Below are 23165 nucleotides of genomic sequence, written 5' to 3'. Positions count from 1 at the left end.
TAATAATAAACATTCAAAGATCACTACTATTTATAGAATATCTCTGTAAAGTTATATTATTTAAGATCTGGTAAAATGCAGCTCTAAGGCTCTGAATGAGGCTGTTGGGAACTTATCAGAGCTGTAGACCATGTCCATAGGAGTAAAACCTCAAAATGAACTGTCAGTCTACACTTGGACCTTCACGAGATACAGCCCCCCCCAAATCAGCATACCTGAAATTTTGAAGACTCTCAGAGATAAAATTTAAAAGCAAAATATTCCAGAATATTTCTCAAAATAATGCTAAAAATCAACTGTTTTCCACTTTACTAGAGATGATTAAAAGCTTATAAAATGTGAGAAATACCATTGCACTAACTACATCTGAGGTATATCTATATACTGTACTGCTACATCCTGCGAATGGTCACACATAGCCAATTAATTCCTTTGATTGTTTACTCCTACAAGTATAGTCTATGACTCTGATTAAGGTCCCAACTGCCTCATTTTGAGCCACATTTGTATCTAAGATCCCATAAACAAACTGTAATTGCAATTATAGTTTTTTATTGTATATTTAATGACTATACAATAAAAAAACTATATAAAACTATATTAATTATAATATTTAATGACTATTATAATTAATATAGCTACAAAATTAAATTACAAATTTTTAATAGCAAGAATTGATTACAAAAGATAAGTTTTATGTATTTGTTACATAAATATGTTTCAGTACACAATGCATTATATATAAACAAACAGTACATCAATATGTAATTATTATTATGTAACTATACAAACGGCTTAATTCAATTATTATTATTATTATTCTAATTAAAAAAAAAAACAAAATCTGATATTAAAATATATAAAGTTACCACATTTAATGTTATAAATTTCCTACGAATATATTTATATTTAGAAATGAAAGTATGTTAACATAACCACAGCTGTTAATACACAAAAATTTTTAAAATTTGTAATGTATTTGCAGTCACAACTTACGACTCAAAATGTAGTTTTTCTTCAAGAAAATCTCAAAATTTAACACCAAGGAACCAAAGAGTGGCCGATTCATAATTATTCCGATCGGAAATGTTATATCTGATGGATAAACAAGTTAATTTTAAAACATTTTTCCACAGAAATTACAATTCGGCCGGTGACACCGCATGAGTTCTTGGACTCTTCAGAGTTTCCGAGAGCCCACTCTCCGTTAAAATTTCTTAGTTTCATAATTTTACAGGTTTTAGTTGCGACGACAAACTGCTGTGCGGAGTAACGCGCAAGAAAAAAAATTACACCGAGCCAGCAAAACCAATAAAGAATGTTTAAATGCAGACAAAGCCATTTAAAAACAAGATAGAACATTCCTTTGCCATTTTGTATAAAGGAAATGCAATATATAGCAACAGGAATTAAATACGCATTCTATAAATACACCACAATACTTACCAAGCTGTCAATATCCTCTGCAAACATTTACAACTGTGGAAATGTTAACACAATCAGCAGAATTTATATAAATTTAATTTGAAGTTAGTAACACAATTCATGAATAAATGATGTTCAGGTTAATAAATGTTCATTGTTTGACATGAGAGGTGGTTTTTTTAATATAGAAAATGTGTGTAAATTGTGATTAAAAAGGAGAGAGATGCTCACCCATTGGAATGAATTGGTTCATTAACCAAATGTTGACTCATTTCAAAACCAACATTTCTTGTTTACTTAATACATTACCAGCTCCTTTTATGCATTTGGAATAAGTTATTTGTACAAATGGACGGTTTTTATATCTCGTAAGAGACGAAAATGTTTCATTAATTTCGAACTCTCTAAAGTAATACTTATTGCTTACAATCTTTACAACAGAAGAACCAAACGAACTCTATCTTCACTATCGACGACAGCGGCGCCAAAACGGATAGCGACCGAACTAAATTCATTCAAGTAGATTTTTTTCGACGATACTCTAATTGACCCTAATGAGGAAATTAAGCGTACGAAAGTGACGATTTTACTTAAGTTTAAACATTACTTTAACAAATAAATTTAATCGCCTCGTTTTTGTATATTTTTTTATTTTTAAAGTATATTTTAGGAGAGGTTAGATGGGGCAAGGCAGAGAAGATGCCAGACTAGGGGACAGGGATCGAATCCGGGTGAGCCACCCCAGGAAATTTCTATCCTGTCTTCCCCGTTATGGTCTAGTCGAATCCATGTATCCAGTACTCCTTTTAATATATGGTAACAATATTTAATTTAAATAATGAAGCAAATTTTTAATTCTGTACAGAAAATTTTGGGTTCTCTGCAAATCTGTACAGTAATTATCCTGTAAGTGTAATTTATCTGGTACATTTTATAATTAAAAACTCTAATTTTCCTTTACGTCTCTCATTTTTTAACTAATTGTCGTAAAATCTCGTTTTTAAGCATCCTCGGTATATAGCTGTATATTTAAGTTTAAGCGTAGATTTAAAGTAAAAATCCTTTTGTGTAATGAATATTAGTATAATTTTACATGCCAAAAGTCAAGACTTATAATTTAGGAGTTATAAAAGCATTTAAATTTAAAAATTTATAAGAGCAATACTTACGCCAGAGGCTTTTGTAAATGTCTTACTTAAAAACTGGCTTAACTTTAAAATTTAAGCGGTGCTGTAATTCAAAACAGGAACGAAATTTTACTCACTAAATGCTTCAAAGTTTACAGGAGAGAAAGGTAAAGTCAAGAAGAAGACTATTCAACTGCTTATCTAATCTTATCTGGTTGTTATCGCGAGTTGACAATTATCTCTAGATTAAATTTGGAAATATTAAAATTGTTTTTGCGTTAATAGCTAGGTTGTGTTCCAATAAAAGCCCTGTTTAAATCTAATAATAATACTAATTAGAATATGTCATTCATTTAACTATTGTTTATTTTATTGAAAGATTTTTTTAATGGATAAGGGTAAATTTTAAATGTTTTCTTAATAAAGAACCTCACAGAGTGCTATTTTTCCAATGAAAAATTCTTTAATATATTTCTTATATGATAATTATATTTTATTTATTGATATGTAACTGATACATTATGACTTTTGGAATTCATGAGGTTCCATACAACGAAAAATTGGTTCGAATTCAATGAATGAACAAATGACCATTTTATACCAACTTAAGCTAAATAATAATAATAACAAATAAGATTGGATTGAATTGATAGAAGGCAACGCAACAGTTGGGCGATCTGCCAAGGGAGAATGTCTCACTGGAGAACTTTCCATAGAAAACTGGTCCCTATTTAGGTACTAGACACGTGAAGAAAACCCGGAAAATTCCACGTGGCCAGTCCATTGGTCAGTCGTCAACGGCCCATTACCCCGTTGCCGGCTTTGTGCACTCGGCCATTAGTGGAATTTTTAAAATATTAGTGATGCATCCCAATAAAATTATTCTGGATACCATTTTAACCATAATTTAATTTAAAGACTATTATTATACAATTTTAGATTCTATAAATAAATTATTTGTCTTATGAATCAAATTTTCATCTTATCAAAATACTTTGAAGAGAATCGGAGAGATGTAAACAACATTTCATTTTTATGTTCAGATTCTAATACTTTAATAACTTTATCATCATTAAATATTAATTTTAATCTATTCTCAATAATAAATAAATATTTTAGTCTTTACTAAAGGAACTACTTTCAATATAATTTCACGTTTTTATCTTCAAATCAAACTACACATAAATATAAATTTTTTAATATTATTATTATTTAGAATTTCGGAATGATGTTGTAATATCTAAAATAAATATAATTTACATATTTTATAACATGTATCGTTGATGCGCGCTGTTTCTATTACTAATGCAAACAAGATACGTGATGTATTTCTATAATGCGAAATGCAATAGAGTTTAAATGATTATATCTCATGAAAGTTTAATATTTTACATTAAATGATTCGTAAACAATTTTACTAAAGTAAATTTAAATTTGTATTACGAATACTACAAGATACGCAAATAAAACCTTTTTTAATATATTACTTTTTGCAATACGTTTCTTTTAAGAAGTATCACTAAAAACGATTGATCATGACAACCGGATCGTTTCAATCAGTAATGGTTGTGTCATTTCTACTTTATTATATGAAATACAGTGAAATACATCTGTTGATATACTTGGTCGAGAGTTATTTTTTTTATGATCAAAATTTCAACGACACTTCATTAACGAATTGACAAACAATTATAATTAAGAAATTAATCATACTAATTAATAACAACAGAAATGTGTATCGAGTAACAATACTTATCCATTACTAAAAATTATTTATATGGTTGGTTTTGTTGTTAGAATAGAGCTAATATAAGTCAAATTAGTACATGCACAAGATAAACAAAAGCTTATCTTTTACTAATTAGTGAAAAGTGGTACTACTTTAAATTTTCGAAGAATATGCATTAAATAATTATAAAATGATATTTGACACTCTCAAGTAAATAGAATTTAATTATTTTTGAGGAACCAATACATGGTAAGAAATCTTTTACTATTATTATATTAAGAATACATAATTTCCTATGTGTGTACAATGTAATTTATAGTCTACAATGTAAAAAAAAAATAGTTTGTATAGGATATTAAACTGTTTAATTTTTTTCCAAATTAAGTTTAGAATATTCTAAATTAAATTTTTTAATTATTTATAGTTTATCTGTTATACAATGAGATTATATTGTAAGTCACCTTACATAATATGTAAGATAAAGCAATAAGCTATATGCCAACATTAATATCAACGTTGGCATATAAAAAACAAAGCAACAATGACTAAGGTAAACAAAGAATAAAACATTAAAATATATTTATAAGAGCGATTTTAGTAGCCAAATATGAACCTATAAAAATCTTTTTCATATATGTTAAGCCTGTATAAATAGTTAAAAGCAAATTGTTATGTTTATTAAATGATCAATACGAGAATAAATTTAGTACAGTAAATTTTATTATATCAGTTTATTTTCAAGTAAAATTCCAATTTATCATCCTTATAATGTAATTCTGACCTCCCCACTAGAGGGCAAAATCAAAATTATTGTCTAGCCCTCTAGTGGTGAAACGAAACTTATGCAATTCAGCGAAATTTCGTTGCTAAGCGACATTGTAAACATTATAAAACTTTTAAAAATCATCTTAAATATTGATATAAATAGAATATTTCACTTGTAGTTTCGTCTTTAAAGTTTGTAATTTTAAAGCATATATTTGAGAAATATTAAATGTTAAAACTTACATTTAAGCTGTTTGAAGGATGACGTTTATGTTGTGTTAACTTTTACTTTGCTATATGATATCATTACAAAAAATTGCAAATACGTCATTAAACCACGTGGTTTGACTATTATAATCGTCCATTGTGATGTCATATATCCGGTATAGATAAAAGTGACTTAGCTACTTATAAACATTGAACATTTTACATTGTAAATATAGCACACACATATTCTTAATTTTAAATAACAAAATCAAATAATAATTTAGAAAGTACTATAAGAAAGGATAAATTTGAATTTCAAAATTAACCAATAAGAGAAAGAGAGTTTTTTTTGGCTCCTTCCACTCTGTGAGCAATAAGTGGGTCTTTTTAATTATACAACTAAATGGCCGATGTTGTTAAGGCGTTTTGGAGGAGCCTGAATAAAATCGGAGCGGTCGAAACGGGGATGGTACGCTCGTCTTTCACTTGGCGTACCCATTGAACTTACAATAGGTATGATTGAAAAGCCCTCACAGTGCCTACACAACGAAGAGCCGACCATTAAAAAATCACTTATTGTGGGTTCAACCAGGCTCACAATAAGGGTAATTAGGTTGTGAGGGTCCGAGCCCGACATAACCGGGACAGGCCACTTCCCCCTAAAAATTTCTGGGGTTGCGCGATTCTGTGGCAGAGCGGTAAGGTGATTTGTTACCACCTCGGCCATACGGCCATCGGAGAATGGTGTTTTGTTGTGTGGCTAATTCGAATCTAGATTTAATCTGTTATTAGATTATTGTATAAAGTTTTCCTTTTTTCGCAAAACAACTGAAAGTTCATAAAACTCTTCCATTTTAATAACCCAGACGGAGCGATGGTGTTACGAGTTATTGACTCGTTAGTGAAGACATAAAATTCGAATTATTCTCAATTTATTAAGCTATTATTTTCGTTATTATGTGAGGTTTCTTTTGCTTATCTGATATAAATAATAATGAACAAAATGTTCGTTTGTAAGGATTCTTCTAGAAGTAATCTTTGAAAATTCTATACATAAATGAATCAAGAACAAAAAAAAAATATTCGTTTCGAATTATTTTATTACTTTTTAACATTTATATTTTATTAATCCTTTTATTTATAGCACATAAACGGCGATAAATTTTTTTATTAATAAAAATTCAGTTCGATAACTTGTATAACGTCTCATGAACCAATCACGTTTGTCTATTCTGATGACTTGTTCTATTTTTAAAATTCGAATTCAAATTTTTGATTTATCTATCAGTTTTATTTAATTTTCAAATTTTTATATTATTATTTCACATTATACATTTTAAAAACGTTTTGAATAACTTTCACAAGTCACTATTTAAACTTTTAGTAAGCATTTAATAAATAAAAATACAAATTGAAATGTTTATTTTTTTGTGTCGCCATCTCGCGGGGAAAATATTAAATTTTTATATTTGAAAGGAATATTTTATTTAAAATGAAAATATAACCTATACTATACGTAAGAAGGTTGTAGTATGTGCTAATTGATTTATATACGTCTATATATTGTTGAGCATATTTTAAGTCAGTAAATACAAACAAAAATGTACTCTGCAAGTATACAGTCGTACATAAATCCTGTTCTGTTTACCTCTAGACCTGTGTGTACCTTTGTATATATGTTCTGTCGTGTGAGCCCTGCATGTACTTTCTGTTGTGTATGTGTGTGTGCCCTGCACGTACTTCCTGTTGTGTTCATCTCTGGACAATCTTATATGTACTTGTGTATACATTCCTGTTATGTAGCCTACATGTATTTATAGTGTTTTATGCATTTCTGAATACTTAATGTTATGCCATACAGAAGATACTCTTAACAATACAAAGATATACAGAAAGCGTTCAATATATACTCAAAGCTCGAGGATTTACCAAAAATTGCATGCACAAGATAAGAACAAACAAAAGCTTTAACACATAAACGTGCGTACAGGCTACCAACACAAGAGCATTAGTCTATTTACAATACAATACAATTAGAAAAACAAAAACATTCTAAACACGGGCACGTGTTGATGCTGGTATTTACAACCACAGACTACAAACAAGTCTATCATCATAAAGTATACACAACCACGGATGAAAGAACACAAGTTCAAGACCTTAAGACAACAAAGGAACGTGCAAAAAATAACACAGCAACGTGTAATTAACAGGCAAGGAACAGAACAATCCGTATTCTAATAGGATTGTTTATATAAGAATTGTCTGGCATATTTATTCTTTCGATAGATAAATGTTTGTATAGCGGTGTTTACTCTTTTCGCGATCGATACCAGAAAAATAAACAAACAATAACACACTTGACATGTATTTAATGTAGAAAATTAAACTTACCCGCCACTATTTTGATATTAATTACAGTATTTACGAATATGTATGCGCGTGTTTGCCTTATGGCAATAGCATACATCGAGTGATCGTAATTAAAATACCCCTATACAGTGCTGTAAAGAGAGATTTAGCTGTCTAAATGCAATCAAATTTGGTATAGTGACATTTCAGGACGTGAGGAAGACATTTCTCTAAAAGAAATTAGTATAAAATTCGCCGATATGGCAATTTTGGCGCTTTAAGCAACGAAAACGTTTGTGCATGCTTAAAAATATGGTTTATCGAAAACATGTTGCAAATTTGGAAGCCTGAGAAGCAGTATTGCACTGATTGTGAGAAGCATCACAGATGATCTATATATTGTCACGTTTTTCAGGTTTTACACCTTCAGAATGGGTACCACATTGAGTAGTATTTCCTTCATCTTTAAGACTTCCGTAAAGGATTGTTATTGCAGTGCCAAAAGTGCCACATTGGCATGTTTTATTACTAACCATTTTTACGGAAATGTCTTCCGCGTGTCTCGAGATGTTCCCGTACCAAATTTAATTGCATTTGGAGTGCTAAATATCTCTCTAGACAACGTTGATAGGGGTACTTCAATTACGATTACCCAGCACTTCTACGTCAACTTCGTGTCATTTTCAAGTTTTCTCATTATTGAAATGTAGGAATGATGTCAATTTTATTTAAAAGTGGACGGTATTCTAACGAAATGAATGCACTTCTTTACTTTGATGAGCGCTCTTTGCGTGTTCTGACAGTTTGTGTGTTTTTATATCCTATTCTCGTGTCTTCGTGCATATATTCTGGTCTTCTACTGCGCGACTGTTATGTTTTGCTATGCATTTTTTCTTTTTATTCATTCTTACAGTATGTTGAGCCTGTTCTTGTGTTTTACTTTGCCTTTTCTCGTCTTACTGTACTTGTTCTTACTTTTTCTTTGCTTGTGTTTTTCTGTTCTTAATTCTATACGATTGTTGTCATTTGCACAAACACCAGCTTGTTATTTCACACACTTATTGTTTATATTATTTATATTTTCTTAAATCACGTACTCGCACTTTATGCCGTACACGTGATTAATTATATCCATATGCAAATGAACATTTCGTAAATTAGTCTTGTCAGAACCTATTTTAAACAGATATACTCAATTATGATTAAGTAGTAGTGAATATTGAAGTACAATAACAACGTAGTGAAGTGTCGTTAAAAGCGGAAGTACAGGAGAACAGAGACACGTCATTTATATGAATTTTCGAGAGTAAAGAATATTAAATTGAAGCAAACTTATTATTATTCCTCATTAAAATCCCTAGAATATTACAGAAATTTCCGACTTTTTAAAATGAAAATAATGCTTTGATGATTAAACAATGGAAGTAGAACACGTAATAATACCCCTGCGATATTTTAAAATTTAGGTAATTTTGTATTTATAAAGTATTAATTTTCTCTCTGAAATTAATAAGCTTACAGTTGGCTGCCTGCGATGTTTCTGTGTAAAGGAGACGAGGAGCGGTTTTTAAATCCTTTTTTTTACTTTTTCTTATTAAAATGCCAGTTAAAAGATACTTAAATTTCTCAAAATGTGTTTTGTGAATTTTTATTTCTGTATCTAATCAAAATGTAATCATTTGTAGTGTGTGTGCCCTTCTTTAACGTGCGCCCATTTGTAACGTGTGCCTTCTTCAACGTGATCTCGTAGTGTGTGTGTATTCATTAACAAATATGCGCTTATTTGTATTGAGCGAGATTGAAGCTTTGTTCGCAATTTCATGTTCACTATATCAACACCGTGTCTTTTTCTTAAACAAATTTAAACTCTTATATACACCTGTGTTCTATAAGCCCATAATATCCTTATATTTGCGATACATACACCACCAATACTTTAATGTATTTCGCATTTATTACCTACACTCACAGTTTATCATTTAATTCCTCACTTGCGCTACGTTACGTAGCTATAAATCTACTGTGACGTTTGTCTTAGCATCTACTTCATTGATTTTCCTCGTGTTTTAGGTTACGTATAAAAACGTTGTAAGTGTATTCTTTTACACAAAAAAGTTAACTTTCAAAGAAAATTGGCACAAATGAAGAATGACATTAACTTAACAGCCATTTTAATACTAGAATAAACCTTTAGATCAGAAATTTAAGAAAGAAATAATGTAAATCGATTTTTTAATGCACAACTGCGATCGATATTAATATACACGAGTAGAATATACACATATAAATTTTTTTTACAAAGAAAAATAGAAAAAACTACAAGTAAATTATCAATAAACACTAACGTTTGAAAGCCATTACTGTGTATTTTATGTTAAAACAATTTTTTATAAAAATACATTTTCAATTTTCTTTTTCTTTTTTAAAGCAATAAATGACAGGTTTGAGGAAACGTACGTGTTTATTAAATGGTGTGTAAATGCTGAATTTTCTGGAATTTTATTTGATTTATAGGGTAGCAGATACTTTGTTTCAGTTATGTAACTTTCGCAGAAGGGGGTAGATTAGCCACAGGAGTAGATAGATTAACCATAGAATGCAGTAGATTAGCCATAAAAATTGGTAGATTAGCCAAGAAAAACTGTAGATTAGTCATAAAAAAGGGGTGGTTAGCCATAAAAAGTGGTGAATTAGCTACAGAAAGGGTACAGAACTGTATAGGAAGGACTTAGATTGATTAGCTTTTATCAAAAAGTTAATCTTTTCTTTGAAAATTGGCTTTCTAAAATATAATAAAATGAAATTTATATATTAAAATAGTTTAAAAACCTTTAAAAGAAAACCTTGTTCAATTTTTACTTTCCAGTCTGTTATATGGGCCTATAACAGAGGAAAAGTATGAGCGTTAGTCAAAAATGACCCCCACGACTTTTACATTTTCTGGACTCGGCACCTTGAATCGTCGAGAAATACAAACAAATTTGTTTTTGTTTTTTTTCCCCTGTATGTATGGATGCTGGTGTGTGGAAGCTTGATTTTGTTTATCAGCTTCGGAGGTTAATAACTACCGTTTCTTTTGTCGAAAATTTCTGAAATTTTGCAGGGAAATTTGGGTATTAGAGCCATTGATGCTACTAAATTTTGGTGGTTAAAGATCGAGGGGTAAGGGAGATAGGACACGTGACACCTTTCTATCTGGAGGGGGTCCGACTTAAGATTTTACTCGTTAGTATTTACAATTTTTTTTATAAAACACGTCTATCCTCAAAATTAAGTTTTTTGCCATTTTATAATGATTAATAATATAAAAAGTTTTTAAATAAAATCTCCTAACAGATGGCGCCGCACACAATTTTAACATTTTTGCCTGGAAAGTTATGCAACTCGTTGCTGGATTTTTTTTATAGCTTTTTTACATTATTTTCAACTATTATTTGATAATACTGCTACAGTATTGCGATTTACATTCCTATTTATGCTCTTAATACACGCCAAAACGTCAAATTTTATCCCAGGAATCCGAAATCGAACCCGCGCTCCTGATTTTCTCGTACTTCTGAAACTATCGAGCATCTTCCAACTAATTTATAGCCGTAAAAATCATTACGAAAAATAGTTTCAACTGAAACTAATTAGTTTAACTTAAATTTAACGATCTTTTATTTTAGTTTTTTTGGTAGTTTGTTAAGTTTTTCGATGCATCTCACGGAAGGTCAGCCTTAATTGCTTAACTAGAGACAGGTTGAGTCGCTTACACGCTATTAATACTTCGACTTGGTAGTTGCACTTTACTAATGATCATTTGAATAATGGCATCGTAATAAGCTTCCTCTACTTACCATTAGTGTAAGGTTTCTCTAAACACAAAGCTGATTGATGTTTCAGCTTAATGTTACTAAAATCCCATCTCACGACGTCGTTTGGGATGTGATGAAGAGTTTGAAAATTTCTGTTCTCTGCCAAAATTTCTAGCTCTGTTACGTTTTTACTTCAATTTTAATTATTTAGAATGTTGTAGAAATGTTTCGTATGTAAAATTAACATATGTTTATTTTAGACGTACAAAATACTTGTTAATGAACACATTATAAAGCTCTGGTCGGTTCGGATTGATAGAATAAGATATACAACACATGGGCGATCTGTCAGGGGAACTCTTTGTTAGGATACCCATGCTTATCTAGTAGGTATAGGGACCCCCTTCTTACCGGGAAGACTTTCTACATAAAATTGACCCCTATTTAAACATCACACATGTGAAAAAACCCCAGGAAACTCCACTTTGATTAGGGGCAAACTCGAGACCAACTATCAGCGTACAGTACACTGGTTTCTTGCTCTCGACCATTGGTGGGCTCCAAAACCTCCAGACAAAGGACACATTAATATGTCCATTAATCACAGATCTGATCAAAGTTAATGGATACAAAAGAAACCGCCGTGGTTATTGGTTAAACCTCTGATTAATGGGCAAACACTCTAGTTTATGGTTAAGTGGTAAAACTATGGAAGAAAGAGTTACAACTACGAGACAAGCAGCATTATTAATTCAACATATTAATGTTGAAAATAATCATCTTTAAAAATATTTATATTATTCTGAGAACGTTAACTGTGGATCTATAAAGGTGGTTAGTGACCATTACTGATGCTTACAGTCATTTTATGAATAATTAACATAGTGATCTTTAAGCTTCTGCTACCAATTTATCTCTAGAGAGGGAGCTAAATTAATGCATGAATATATATTGCAGCCACAAATGGTCATCTTGTTAAAGTGTGCCACTTCAATAAGGTGAGGCGTAGCGTATGGAAAGTATACAGCGAAAATCAATGGCTTGTGTATGTAATGAGTTATATCATTAAAAATAACTTAAAGTGGTTGTAAATAAAGTCTTTCTTCTTCATTTTTCTAATAAAAATAATATAAGAAAAATACTTTTCAATATAATACGCTACAGGAAACTTGTGCAGAATGCTTCAAAGTATGGTAGAGTACAAGTGTACAGCATCAATACAGAGACTTGAAGTAACGTGGTGCAGAAATTTTCGCAAAATTAAGAGCGAAAATGCATAAAGTAATTTAAAAATAATTATTAGAACGAGTAAACGTAATTAAAAATTTAATTTTAATTGGAGGAATCACGATAATTTTAATCAAAACACCCCAACTAACTTTCAAGGTCATTCAAGGTCAAAGGTTTAATTTAAGTTAAAACTGAATATTTCATTTGTAATTTAAATATTTATAATTAATTCGGTAATATAATAACAATAAAAAAAGATTTTATAGTTTAAATATAATAAAATTTATTTAAACTCATTAAATATTGACAGTGGCATCACGTAGATAATAATTCTCGGATAATGAAGATGTAATGCTGTAATTTATTGTAATTAAAGTAATTAATAAGTAAAGTTATGATCAGAAACTGCTTAATTTTGAAGTTCATGGCATCATTTGTTAGATAATAGAGTTTTACGAAGAACAGAGAAGAATTGAGACGTTGGTAAATTTACAAACTATAAATTGTTCTAGAGCGTAATTACGCGTAGAGTAAGCTAGTACCACACAAAGCGTGTCATTACGAAGTAATTTCACGTTTCTCAAATGCAATTCAATGGTTCCTTATAAGAATTTTCTCAGATGTTCGTCTTCTAACAATACGTTTTAATTTAGTACTGTTTATAGCATTATTCTGCGGATTTAATTAGATAAAATCTTATTTTCCCCCTTAATTTTAAACAAGTTATCTTAAACTGTAATAGTTATAAATTTCGGAATAATATCCCAGTAAATTTGTTACAAAAACTTTTACTTTTTGTCTTAGAACAGACATTCTTACGTTCGACTTACAATGATAAATATACCTTAACTGATAACTGAAGTATGGGGGGGGCATCTTTTCAGAATTTATATCTAGATTTTAAACAACCAGAATTTTGTTAATTTTCACGTAAATTACAATAAAATTTATTTCGAAAATTAATAGAAAAATGTTACAAAATTAACAAGAGAAACACCAGATGATAAAAAGCAGCTAATGAAATTTACGTTTAAACTTCAGTTTTTATCATTGTTACTAAATTGCGGTAAATTTCATCAGCTGTTTCATTAAATTTGTCAGTTTCCTGGTGAGCTTGTCGATCTCGTAACCTGTTTTATAAAAATACAACAATACAACAAACTTACAACCTTTCTCCTCTTTTCTTATTTTATAAAATCAGCTGATGAAATCTACAACAATGAAATTTACTGGATAAAACTGGATAAAATTATAATAATAATAAATAAAACTTTTATCCTATGCTACTTATAACATTGTCTATAAGTTAATCATGAATAATATCTACAATTAAAATTAAATTAAAATGCTAATACGTCTTTAATTTATGAAAATAAGAAAATTTATTCAATTTGGACGCCAATCTCGATCACATTATAAAGCTTTCGCTAATATAAACTTCGATATAACGTTCGTGAAAGAAGAAAGGTGTTATATATTTTTATTTTTCAGACATTTTTGAGAAGCGTAGAAAACTTTTCTTTGAAATGAAAGTAGGAAAACAACGTAGAAAATTATTTTCGCTGATGTTTGCCTACTTTTATTTTATAAAGAAATTCTTTTATAGAAATAATTCTGGAGGATATTTTCATCGATTTAACAGCGATAGAAGCAGAATTTTCCACACAATGTGAAGGCTTGCTGACATAAACTACTCTTGAAGGAGATTCTCCTGCAACGTGTCTGATAATGGAAACGATAAGACCGTACCAGAGCATTGTTCTTTTCGTTGAAATGTCTTTTTCTCTAATTCTTCCTTCCAACCGCATTAAACAGAGATTCTTTTCGTTTTCTTTTGCAAATTATGCAATATTCTGACGTCGACATTTCTTTGTTTCTTCTCTTCGCTTCTCCTATTTTGCATTTTTAAACGAACCAATAAAAATCGAACTTTTAAAATTGTAAGGAAAAAGGGAATCTGGAAGGTTAGAATTCCAAAATTCATAGAGATAGCGAAATAAATCACAAGATTAAGAAGGAATATCTTCAAATTTTAAAATGCAAATCAAGCAAGAAAATATAAGGAACTATCTCCAAGTTTTTGTTACAGATGAAAGGTGAAGCCACGATAGACTGCTGCCATAAAACTCTGTTTTAAGACAGCCCACCTTTCATCAAGTGTTAATACTCGATTAAACGCTGTAATTACTGTAAAACGCCTCGTTTTAATGAATTGTATCCAACATAAATTTAAAGCCTTCTTTATCCTGCTATAAGTCGTGCCTTGCTGTCACAATTACCCGTGTATAATGTTAAATTATTTACATTATATCGAGGTAAACCGGAACAGCTATAACTCAAAATGTTTTCCTCACAATTAAACATTGCTAACAACAACTTTCTGGAGTGATTCAACGAACAGTTTAAAATATTCTGCGTGCGACTGTCTGTCTGTCAAGAAAAATTATGAAGTAGATTACGTGTGTGTGAAAATTCAAAAAAAGTATGGCTCCATAAGATATAATTCTTATGAACAAACTTTAATATAAATTTTTATATCTACGATAACTGAAAAATAACAGAATTATCTTGTAAGATATAAATGTGGGGTGTGTAGTAGCTAAAACGGTAATTATTTTACATTATTATTTATTAATAATTTTAAAATTTGATAATAAAAAGAAAACATTCGGAAAATCAATCTTTCTACTCAATTTGCGTGATATAAAATTTGGTTTTTTAGAAAAATATTGAAGTTAAAAAATGTAAAATTTAATTTATAATAAATATTTACAAAGTTTTAAAGGAAGAACAACGGAAAAATTTCATTTTTTTAATTATAAAATGCATTTTTAACAAGAAAATCGGACTATAACGCGCACGAACAGCTTAGAAGTAATGCACGGAAATTTTTTTTCTAAGTGAAAATAAGGTAAATTAAAGATCAATACGCGTCCAAAATAAATATCTAAACAATAAATAAATAAATAAAAATAACATTTCTTCTATCTAAAAACAAGGCACTTGTAGTAGTAATTTTTTCTCTTCCTTAAAACTATATTGAAACTGGATAGGATCCTTCATAAAAAGAAATAAGATCAAACAGGAAAAGAGCAGAGGAAAGTAGTTGTTAGTTGTTTGAGAGGATAGACAAACTAACGATTCGATATGTCAAAAGTTGTAAGCAAAGCAATAATCAATATAGAAGTATGGTAAGGGCAATGTAAATAGTAGACGTGGGAGTTTAACATGACAAATAGAAGGAAGGTAATGACTAACTTTGTGCAAGTATCAGATAGGATCAGTATGATGAATGGTGCAACCTTAGAAGCTGGATAGGAGGAGGGAGGAAAAAAAAACAGCATCAGAGATCACCCACATAATTTCCATCTATCTATAAAGCATCCCACATAAACTAGATAAATCCCTGCTTTAAAATTGGATAAAAATTAATAATTAACGCGTTAATATATATTTAGTCAAGAATTCGTGTGGTTAGTTGCTAAATCACATTAGAAAAGTGACATCTTTTCTTTGTTACAGGCGCAATCCAGACTGGACATAAATAAAAATGGACGGAGAACGAGCCATCCTTAAATCATAATAATGGAAAATACGTGATATAGCCATCGTCACACCTAGTGCATTAAGCATTCTTAGTAGAATCTCAAACATCCAGCTGACTGATTTAATATTCACCTTCAAAAATCGCTAACAGATATACTTTAAAGTTGGAGTGTTTCTACTATGATACTTCTTTGAAACTAGAATTTTGAACTTTTAAAATATATAGGAGTGTTTTGCCAGTGGCACTCGAATAGAATTTTTGGTTCGTCATAAAAAAAAGACCCTCAGGAAACATATTACTACTACTCTGGTCTCTGCAATAAGTTTGATGTGTATAGTGGCTCAAGGGCTCTGTTTAGTTTCAATTTGTAGTAACGAGACTTGTTTTAGCCATATAATGAAGGTATTTTCATCATGATTACTCAGTTACGAGAAGATTACGAAGCAAAATAACCTAAATTTTGATGATTAAAGTCATTTTTAACAAACTCAGAATCGTAACTTAATTTTAAGAACACACACATGGCCTTTTTAGTGTTACTGTCTTTAGCAAACTGCATTCACTTCGTATGAATTCAGAGAATAACTTATGGGGATCGTAATCTACTGTTTGAGAAGCTAGTTCCAGATGTTACGTTATCTTAAGTCTCTTCTATATGTTACAAACACAAATAACTCATGTATTTCCTTGTTTAAATTGTATTTTCTATGTTGACGTAACGATACTTTGAATTCTTTTACGAGTATTTAAGTAACAATGCTTATTTGGATTTTACGTAACGATTAATGTATATGTAACAATTGCGACTCAGCCGAATTATTTGTCACAAATCGTATAAACGTAACAGAGACATTAATATAAACTGCATAATATTACACGATAATACTTATATAGTGTAGAGTAATTAAGTATTAATTGTTTAACGTAACAATAATATCAAATTAACCATTGTTATGTAAAGATAATTATAATAATATTTATTATACATAAATATAATTGTTTCGAATTATTATCATCATTATTACAGAAGTATACGAGTAACAGTACGTACTATTGTATAAAAATATGAACGTAACAATTCTGTGTTTGATTAATTTAAAAAATTGTTACGTTTTATAACACTACATAGAATATATAACGATATATAAATTGTTATATATGTAAAATTTAAAATTATTTATGTACCTATGACGCTTACAGTACGTAACAATACATACCGATATACGTTTATAATACGTAATAATTTACGTAAACGCACACAAACACGTATACACTCTTAATGACATCTAAAATAAAAGTATTATTTAAAAATTTACGTAACAATACAAATATAACAAATAATAAACTTTAAATAATGGCATAAACATACGAAAATTTCCGCATTAATAATCAAATTTATAGGAATGAAAATATAAAAAATAATAACAACAATGAAAAATCAAACAACACGTAAAGTTGACATAAAAGATAAGAATAAAGAATAAATAAAAATTCGGCAATTTTATCAAGAAGTAAAACAGAAATTTCCTGGGAGGAGAGGGAAAAAATCCTCCCTGAGGCATTCGGGTAATTTTGTCAAGGCTCAAATTTTCTTAATAACAAATTTACAATTTTAATTCTAAAAATAAACAAATGGATATTATATAGAAATATATTTTATCTGTATATTTATTGGAAAGTATAACGAATCCCCGAGGCACTCGACATTAGAAATTATAGAAAAATGATTTAATTCTGATATAGTTTAGCAAAGAATACTTTAATAATAATTTAACAATCTTAAAGATAAAATTTTAAATTATATAACCTTTAAAATAAATCAAATTTTATCCTGAAATGTAAAATTTTAAACTTTGTATCGCTAGAAAATTGTAGAAAGTGTAAATTTGATACTTTCTGTATGCGATTATAGTAGCAACGAGTGCGAAAATTCATCGTTAGAGACAAAAAAAATATGAGAAATTTAAGTATTTTTCATTAATAATGAGACTAAAATTCTTAAAGGGGTGGTCAGTTAACCGTACTCTCTTGTACTCACTTCGTTCGTAAATATAAATTGGAAATACATTACAGAATATGATTAAACATTTAAATTAGCAAGAGATTTTGTCTTTGCGACGGTTAACTGAACTTTCGGATGGTCTCGAATATTGAGAAAATTATACAGAAGTACGGTAAGGCGTATAGAAAATGAAACGTTGATCCTAAACAAACGTACATTGTGTTTGAAAAATTGCGTTATATCGCGAGTAAATTACTAAAATCGAATACAGTAAATATGCTTAATAAAATAAATTAACATTTAATGTAAAAAATCATATTATTGCTTCATTATTACATTTTTTCTACCTTCTGTATGTTTGTTTTTGAAGGGAAACAATGAAAATATATTTTGAAGTTCGGTTAAACAATTATTCTTATCATCGTTATATTTTTTTCTGTTTAAACAGATGTTTCGCATACATTACAATTAAATGTACAAATATAAAACAATAAATGACTTAGAAATTGATTCAAACATCTGGCTTGAAACTGGAGAAAAAAATTGAACGAGAATAACAATACTGTATGTGAAATTTACAATTCGTAACAGCTGATTGGAGTAGAAGTCAAATGAGAATGAGATACTCTAGCAGAGAAGTTGGCGAGATTTTCATGTACATAGTAATGGAACATTCTTCGTGCAAATTAAGAAAGTCACACCCCTACGAGGGCATTTCTTGTACGTATTTTTCATATATTATATACAGGCATTATACCGCTGCAAGATTTCTTGCAATATGTAATTTAAAAAGGCATATGTCCTAAGAGGCATCTCTTACTACTACTACTACGTATGAACGTCTATGTATAAAGAATAGGAAGAATAAATAGTATCATTCCTATGGATCTCTTGCGAGCATTACTTACATACACACAAAAGAAGCATTACACCTCAAAGGGCATCTTTCCAAAGATGCCCTAAGCTTGTTTCTTACATAGCCTATACAGAAAGTATGTCTCCTCTTGAGAGGGGGCTTTACGAGCTTTATACTCCAAAAATGGGCGCCATTTTTGGTTTGTGTGTACAGAACATCCCACATCCCCCATCCCACAAAGGACGTCCCTCCCTACAAACTAGTAAGATACGAGCTTTCAGAATCAGCACAATAATGATGATAGAATAAAAATTCCCATTCACCTTCATAAAAAATTCATCACTTGTTCCAATCATGGAAAATCATAATAGAAATTCCAATATTAAGCAACCAATAATTATTAATTCCTTATTAATATTTATATGGCGGTTAACTTGGCGAACTTTTCTATGAAAATTCTAATAGATTCTATCGGGGTGGAAAATATTGTTTAATGGAATTAGAAATTATCTGGGATATCCAGCAGCATTCCAAAGCATGAATGAATTAATTATGATGTCCTATTGACGTCAACTTTGCTTGACTTCAATGAAATTGGAATCGACCGAGATTTAATACACTTCACCACCATTCCCTTGTTATATTTACGTCTCATCAATGCAATTTATTTTATAATGACGAATTAAATTTATGTTATGAGTAATGCTAAAGTAATAAAAGATTCGCTTCCTTTAATTTCCTAAAATAATTCAGTTTAAGATTTAAAGTGACGCTCCTCTAGAATCCAGAACAAGAATCCATTCACATGTAAATGGTTGCACGTATTTCCTATCTACTATCGTAACACGAGAAAAATGGTTGTAATTTAAACGCAGAACGAACATTAATGCGTTATTTACGAATTGTACACGTCCAGCTAGTGTGTAAAAACCTCCAAATATCGTTACTGTATGGTAAAAGTATTAAAAATGTAGGCTATATAGTCAATAGCAAGATTAAGAAATGTTACGCAGATAAACGTAACAAAAATAATTAAAACTATGTTGTTTAATATTGTGTGAACAATTTTAGACCTTTCATAATATTTTACCACACTTATTTTACAAATTACGACACTAATTTATCAAATAAATAATTAAATTTCATTACGTAACTCGTTATTATATAGAGTGTGTTACGTTATAATGTATATATTTATAAATAAGAAAATTAACGAATTAGTGGAGCTATTATATACTACAATATATAAACTCTTTATTTATTTCGTCTAAAATAATTGATTTATTAATTAGTTAGTTCTATTTCAAACACGTGTTTCGTGTATTTTACACGCTTGCAATAAAAATTAAGTTATATTTTGAAATGGACGCAAAATTAGACTAAAATTTGAAATGATTTTTACACCATTTTAGAGATTAATAACAATGAAAATGTACAAATAAGCTACAACAATGGAAAAATGTACAAATAACCTTCAACAATGGAGAAATGTACAAATAACCTTCAACAATGGAGAAATGTACAGATAAGTTACAACAATGGAGAAATGTACAAATAAGCTTCAACAATGGAAAAATGTATAATTTTAGCAACAGCTGACAAAATATAAAGATCAAAACTAATATAAATTATGAAATGGATACGAAAAGGAACGGAAAATTGAAATGTACATCTTTTTAAATATTTTTACATTTCATTTGTTCTATTTATAAACTACAACAATGAAAAAAAATATACAATTTAAACAACAGCTTATGAAATTTTGAAATAAGCATTAAAATAAAAGAAAACAAATTTAGATCTATCACAAAATTAACATAAAAAAACAAGAGAAAAACTAATTATTTAAAGAATAAAAGACAAAACTAAACCAAAATAGATTCATTTTATATTCTTTATTTACACATTCGAACAATTAATTGTTATGATTTTTATAAACGATAAAGGTAATTTTTTTTTGACAGCATTAAATCTAAACAGATCCAAAAATGTTTCTACTTTCTTGAGAGATCGTTACACACCATAAAACTCAGTCTCAGTAATGCATAAATAAAATTATTTCGCAGCAACCAGATAGCAGCAAGAAGTGATTTTCTTAAATTATGGACCTGTGTAGGCCTTATAATTAAGTAAAATCGTTTAAATGTATAATAAAAATATGCAAAATAACCAACTTTCAAAACGCCTAAAGCTATTTTTGACGCGAGGAAGCAATTTAAAAGTTCTTTTTTTCTCTCTGTTCTAATATAATTCTCGATAAATATTCAGTTTAGTAATCAACAGCGCTAGCATTAAATCACTACACTATCGTAAGTAGGCGAATAAATGATTTTTAAAACTAAAATATAGCCAACTTGAAAGAAAATTTTGTACTTTCTTAACTAAATAATCGGGATAATATCGACTTAAAATAATCCTCTCTCTTAAGGAACTTTATAACTTTAATCTTTTGTACTTAAAAAATTGATTACATTATTTACAGCTTGGCTGATACGTGAATATAGATTTTTAGATGTACAGAGTGGCCTAAAAGTTGTTTTGTCTTTCAAGTAAAAAAGAATCGTAAACTGAGTTTAGAACATTTTTTTAAAAAAATCCTTTTTACAAAACTAGAGGATGAATAAGACGGCAATTTAGACTTTTGGACCACCTTTTAGAACCATTCAATTATTTTACAAGTCTTTGCTACAGTTTTCTAATCCCATAAGCAGTTAAATCTCATTTTAATATTTAATATTCTTTCCACTTTCAGAATATAATTTTTAAAATTTAACTCGAAATTTTATCAATTTCAAAGCTTATAACACAAACAATACGTACATTTCTAAAATTAAATTTTAAAGTTATATAAATGCGACCTTAATAAGGTGCTGTACTGGTGGTACACAAGCAGATTCATTCAAGAATTAAAATCAGAAAACATTGTACGTGATTTATTCTTAGTATCAAACTAAATTAAGTTCGTGTACAGAGTTAATTCTTCCTTTTAATTGTTCCACTTTTAAATAAAAGATATAGCTACAGTAACGTGACCTTTAAGCTCAATTAAACAAAAAGTAACCGGTTGTATAACGTCCCTCATTTGTTTCCTGAACATTTTGGCGATTTTCTTCCTGCGATACCCATTAAAAAGTATAATTTTGTTGTAATTAAATGCCTAATTGTACGAGGAACAGAAGGTTTACGTGATATTCTGTCTGCACCGATAGCATTATTAAGAAATTAGTACAACTATTGCTGCTATAATTAGTTTAATCTGTAAAAATTGCGTAATTAAACGTGCGTAAATACGTTTAAAACGCTTTATTTTTTTACATATTTTTACGTAGTAGAGACGAAATGCATACAATTTACAATTGAAATAACATCTGATTGAAACCGATGATTTATTTAGTTTAAAATGGAACAGCTGATCGAAATTGACGAGTATTTAAAAGAAATTTAAGTTACAACAATGCCGAAATGTACAAATTACGAACAGCTGATTTAAAAAAATCAAATTTATACACAATTAAAAAAAAATCGAAAATTCTTGAATTCGTTTTGTTAAATTTAATTTTGAAATTAACGACATGTGACACGACTTTTATATTTATTTTAACTGTACAACGTTTATATAATTCAGTATTTATTTTTAAAAGATAGAAGGTTAAAGTGAGAATTTTAAAAATGTTTCCTACATCCTTTTGGGATTTTTTTTTTTTTTTTTTTTTGCGATTTCTTTCCTACTTTATAGCTGTATATCGTACCTAGAATTCCATTTACGGATTTATTGGGATGTGTAGGCCACATAAAGAAAAATCTAACTGTTACTCAAATTGAACGCTTCTATACGATTTTTAAAGTAGTGTTTTGCCTCGTCTAATGTACAAATTTACATTTTAAAGAGTTTTATACGTCGATACACTACTCAAACTTTGCTAAGTTATGGTTCTTGCATATATATACCGATACTTAAGAACGTCTCACGTCATCATTATTGCTGCTTTCTTAGACTATAGCAGGGGGTTAAACTGCAGATTTTAGAGTGCAACTACATTTTCTCTTTTGTAAAAGCAGAATTTCTCACTTAAAACATTATTTTGTACGATAGAAAAAGCCATCATCTAGAAGTGTGGCACAACCGAG

At 29.4% G+C, this 23165-nt stretch overlaps 1 protein-coding gene across 3 annotated transcripts in view; it reads right to left on the bottom strand.

Moving 5' to 3' along the window:
- rdgA (retinal degeneration A) overlaps positions 1-23165 on the bottom strand; it is a 115473-nt gene that overhangs the window by 33752 nt on the left and 58556 nt on the right. The window contains exon 1 of one of the 3 annotated variants that reach the window (XM_067273137.1): positions 1657-1922. The exons of the other annotated variants lie outside the window; for them this stretch is intronic. Within the exon in view, the coding sequence (XP_067129238.1) occupies positions 1657-1697 (41 nt within the window). The 5' untranslated portion in view covers positions 1698-1922. Of the gene's footprint in view, positions 1-1656; positions 1923-23165 lie in introns of those variants that run through there. 3 annotated transcript variants of the gene reach the window in all.

This window comes from Centruroides vittatus, unplaced genomic scaffold, assembly GCF_030686945.1.
Source record: "Centruroides vittatus isolate TY-2023 unplaced genomic scaffold, ASM3068694v2 contig_461, whole genome shotgun sequence".
In the NCBI taxonomy this organism is placed as follows: domain Eukaryota; kingdom Metazoa; phylum Arthropoda; class Arachnida; order Scorpiones; family Buthidae; genus Centruroides; species Centruroides vittatus.
This window is presented reverse-complemented; position numbering and strand designations above follow the sequence as displayed.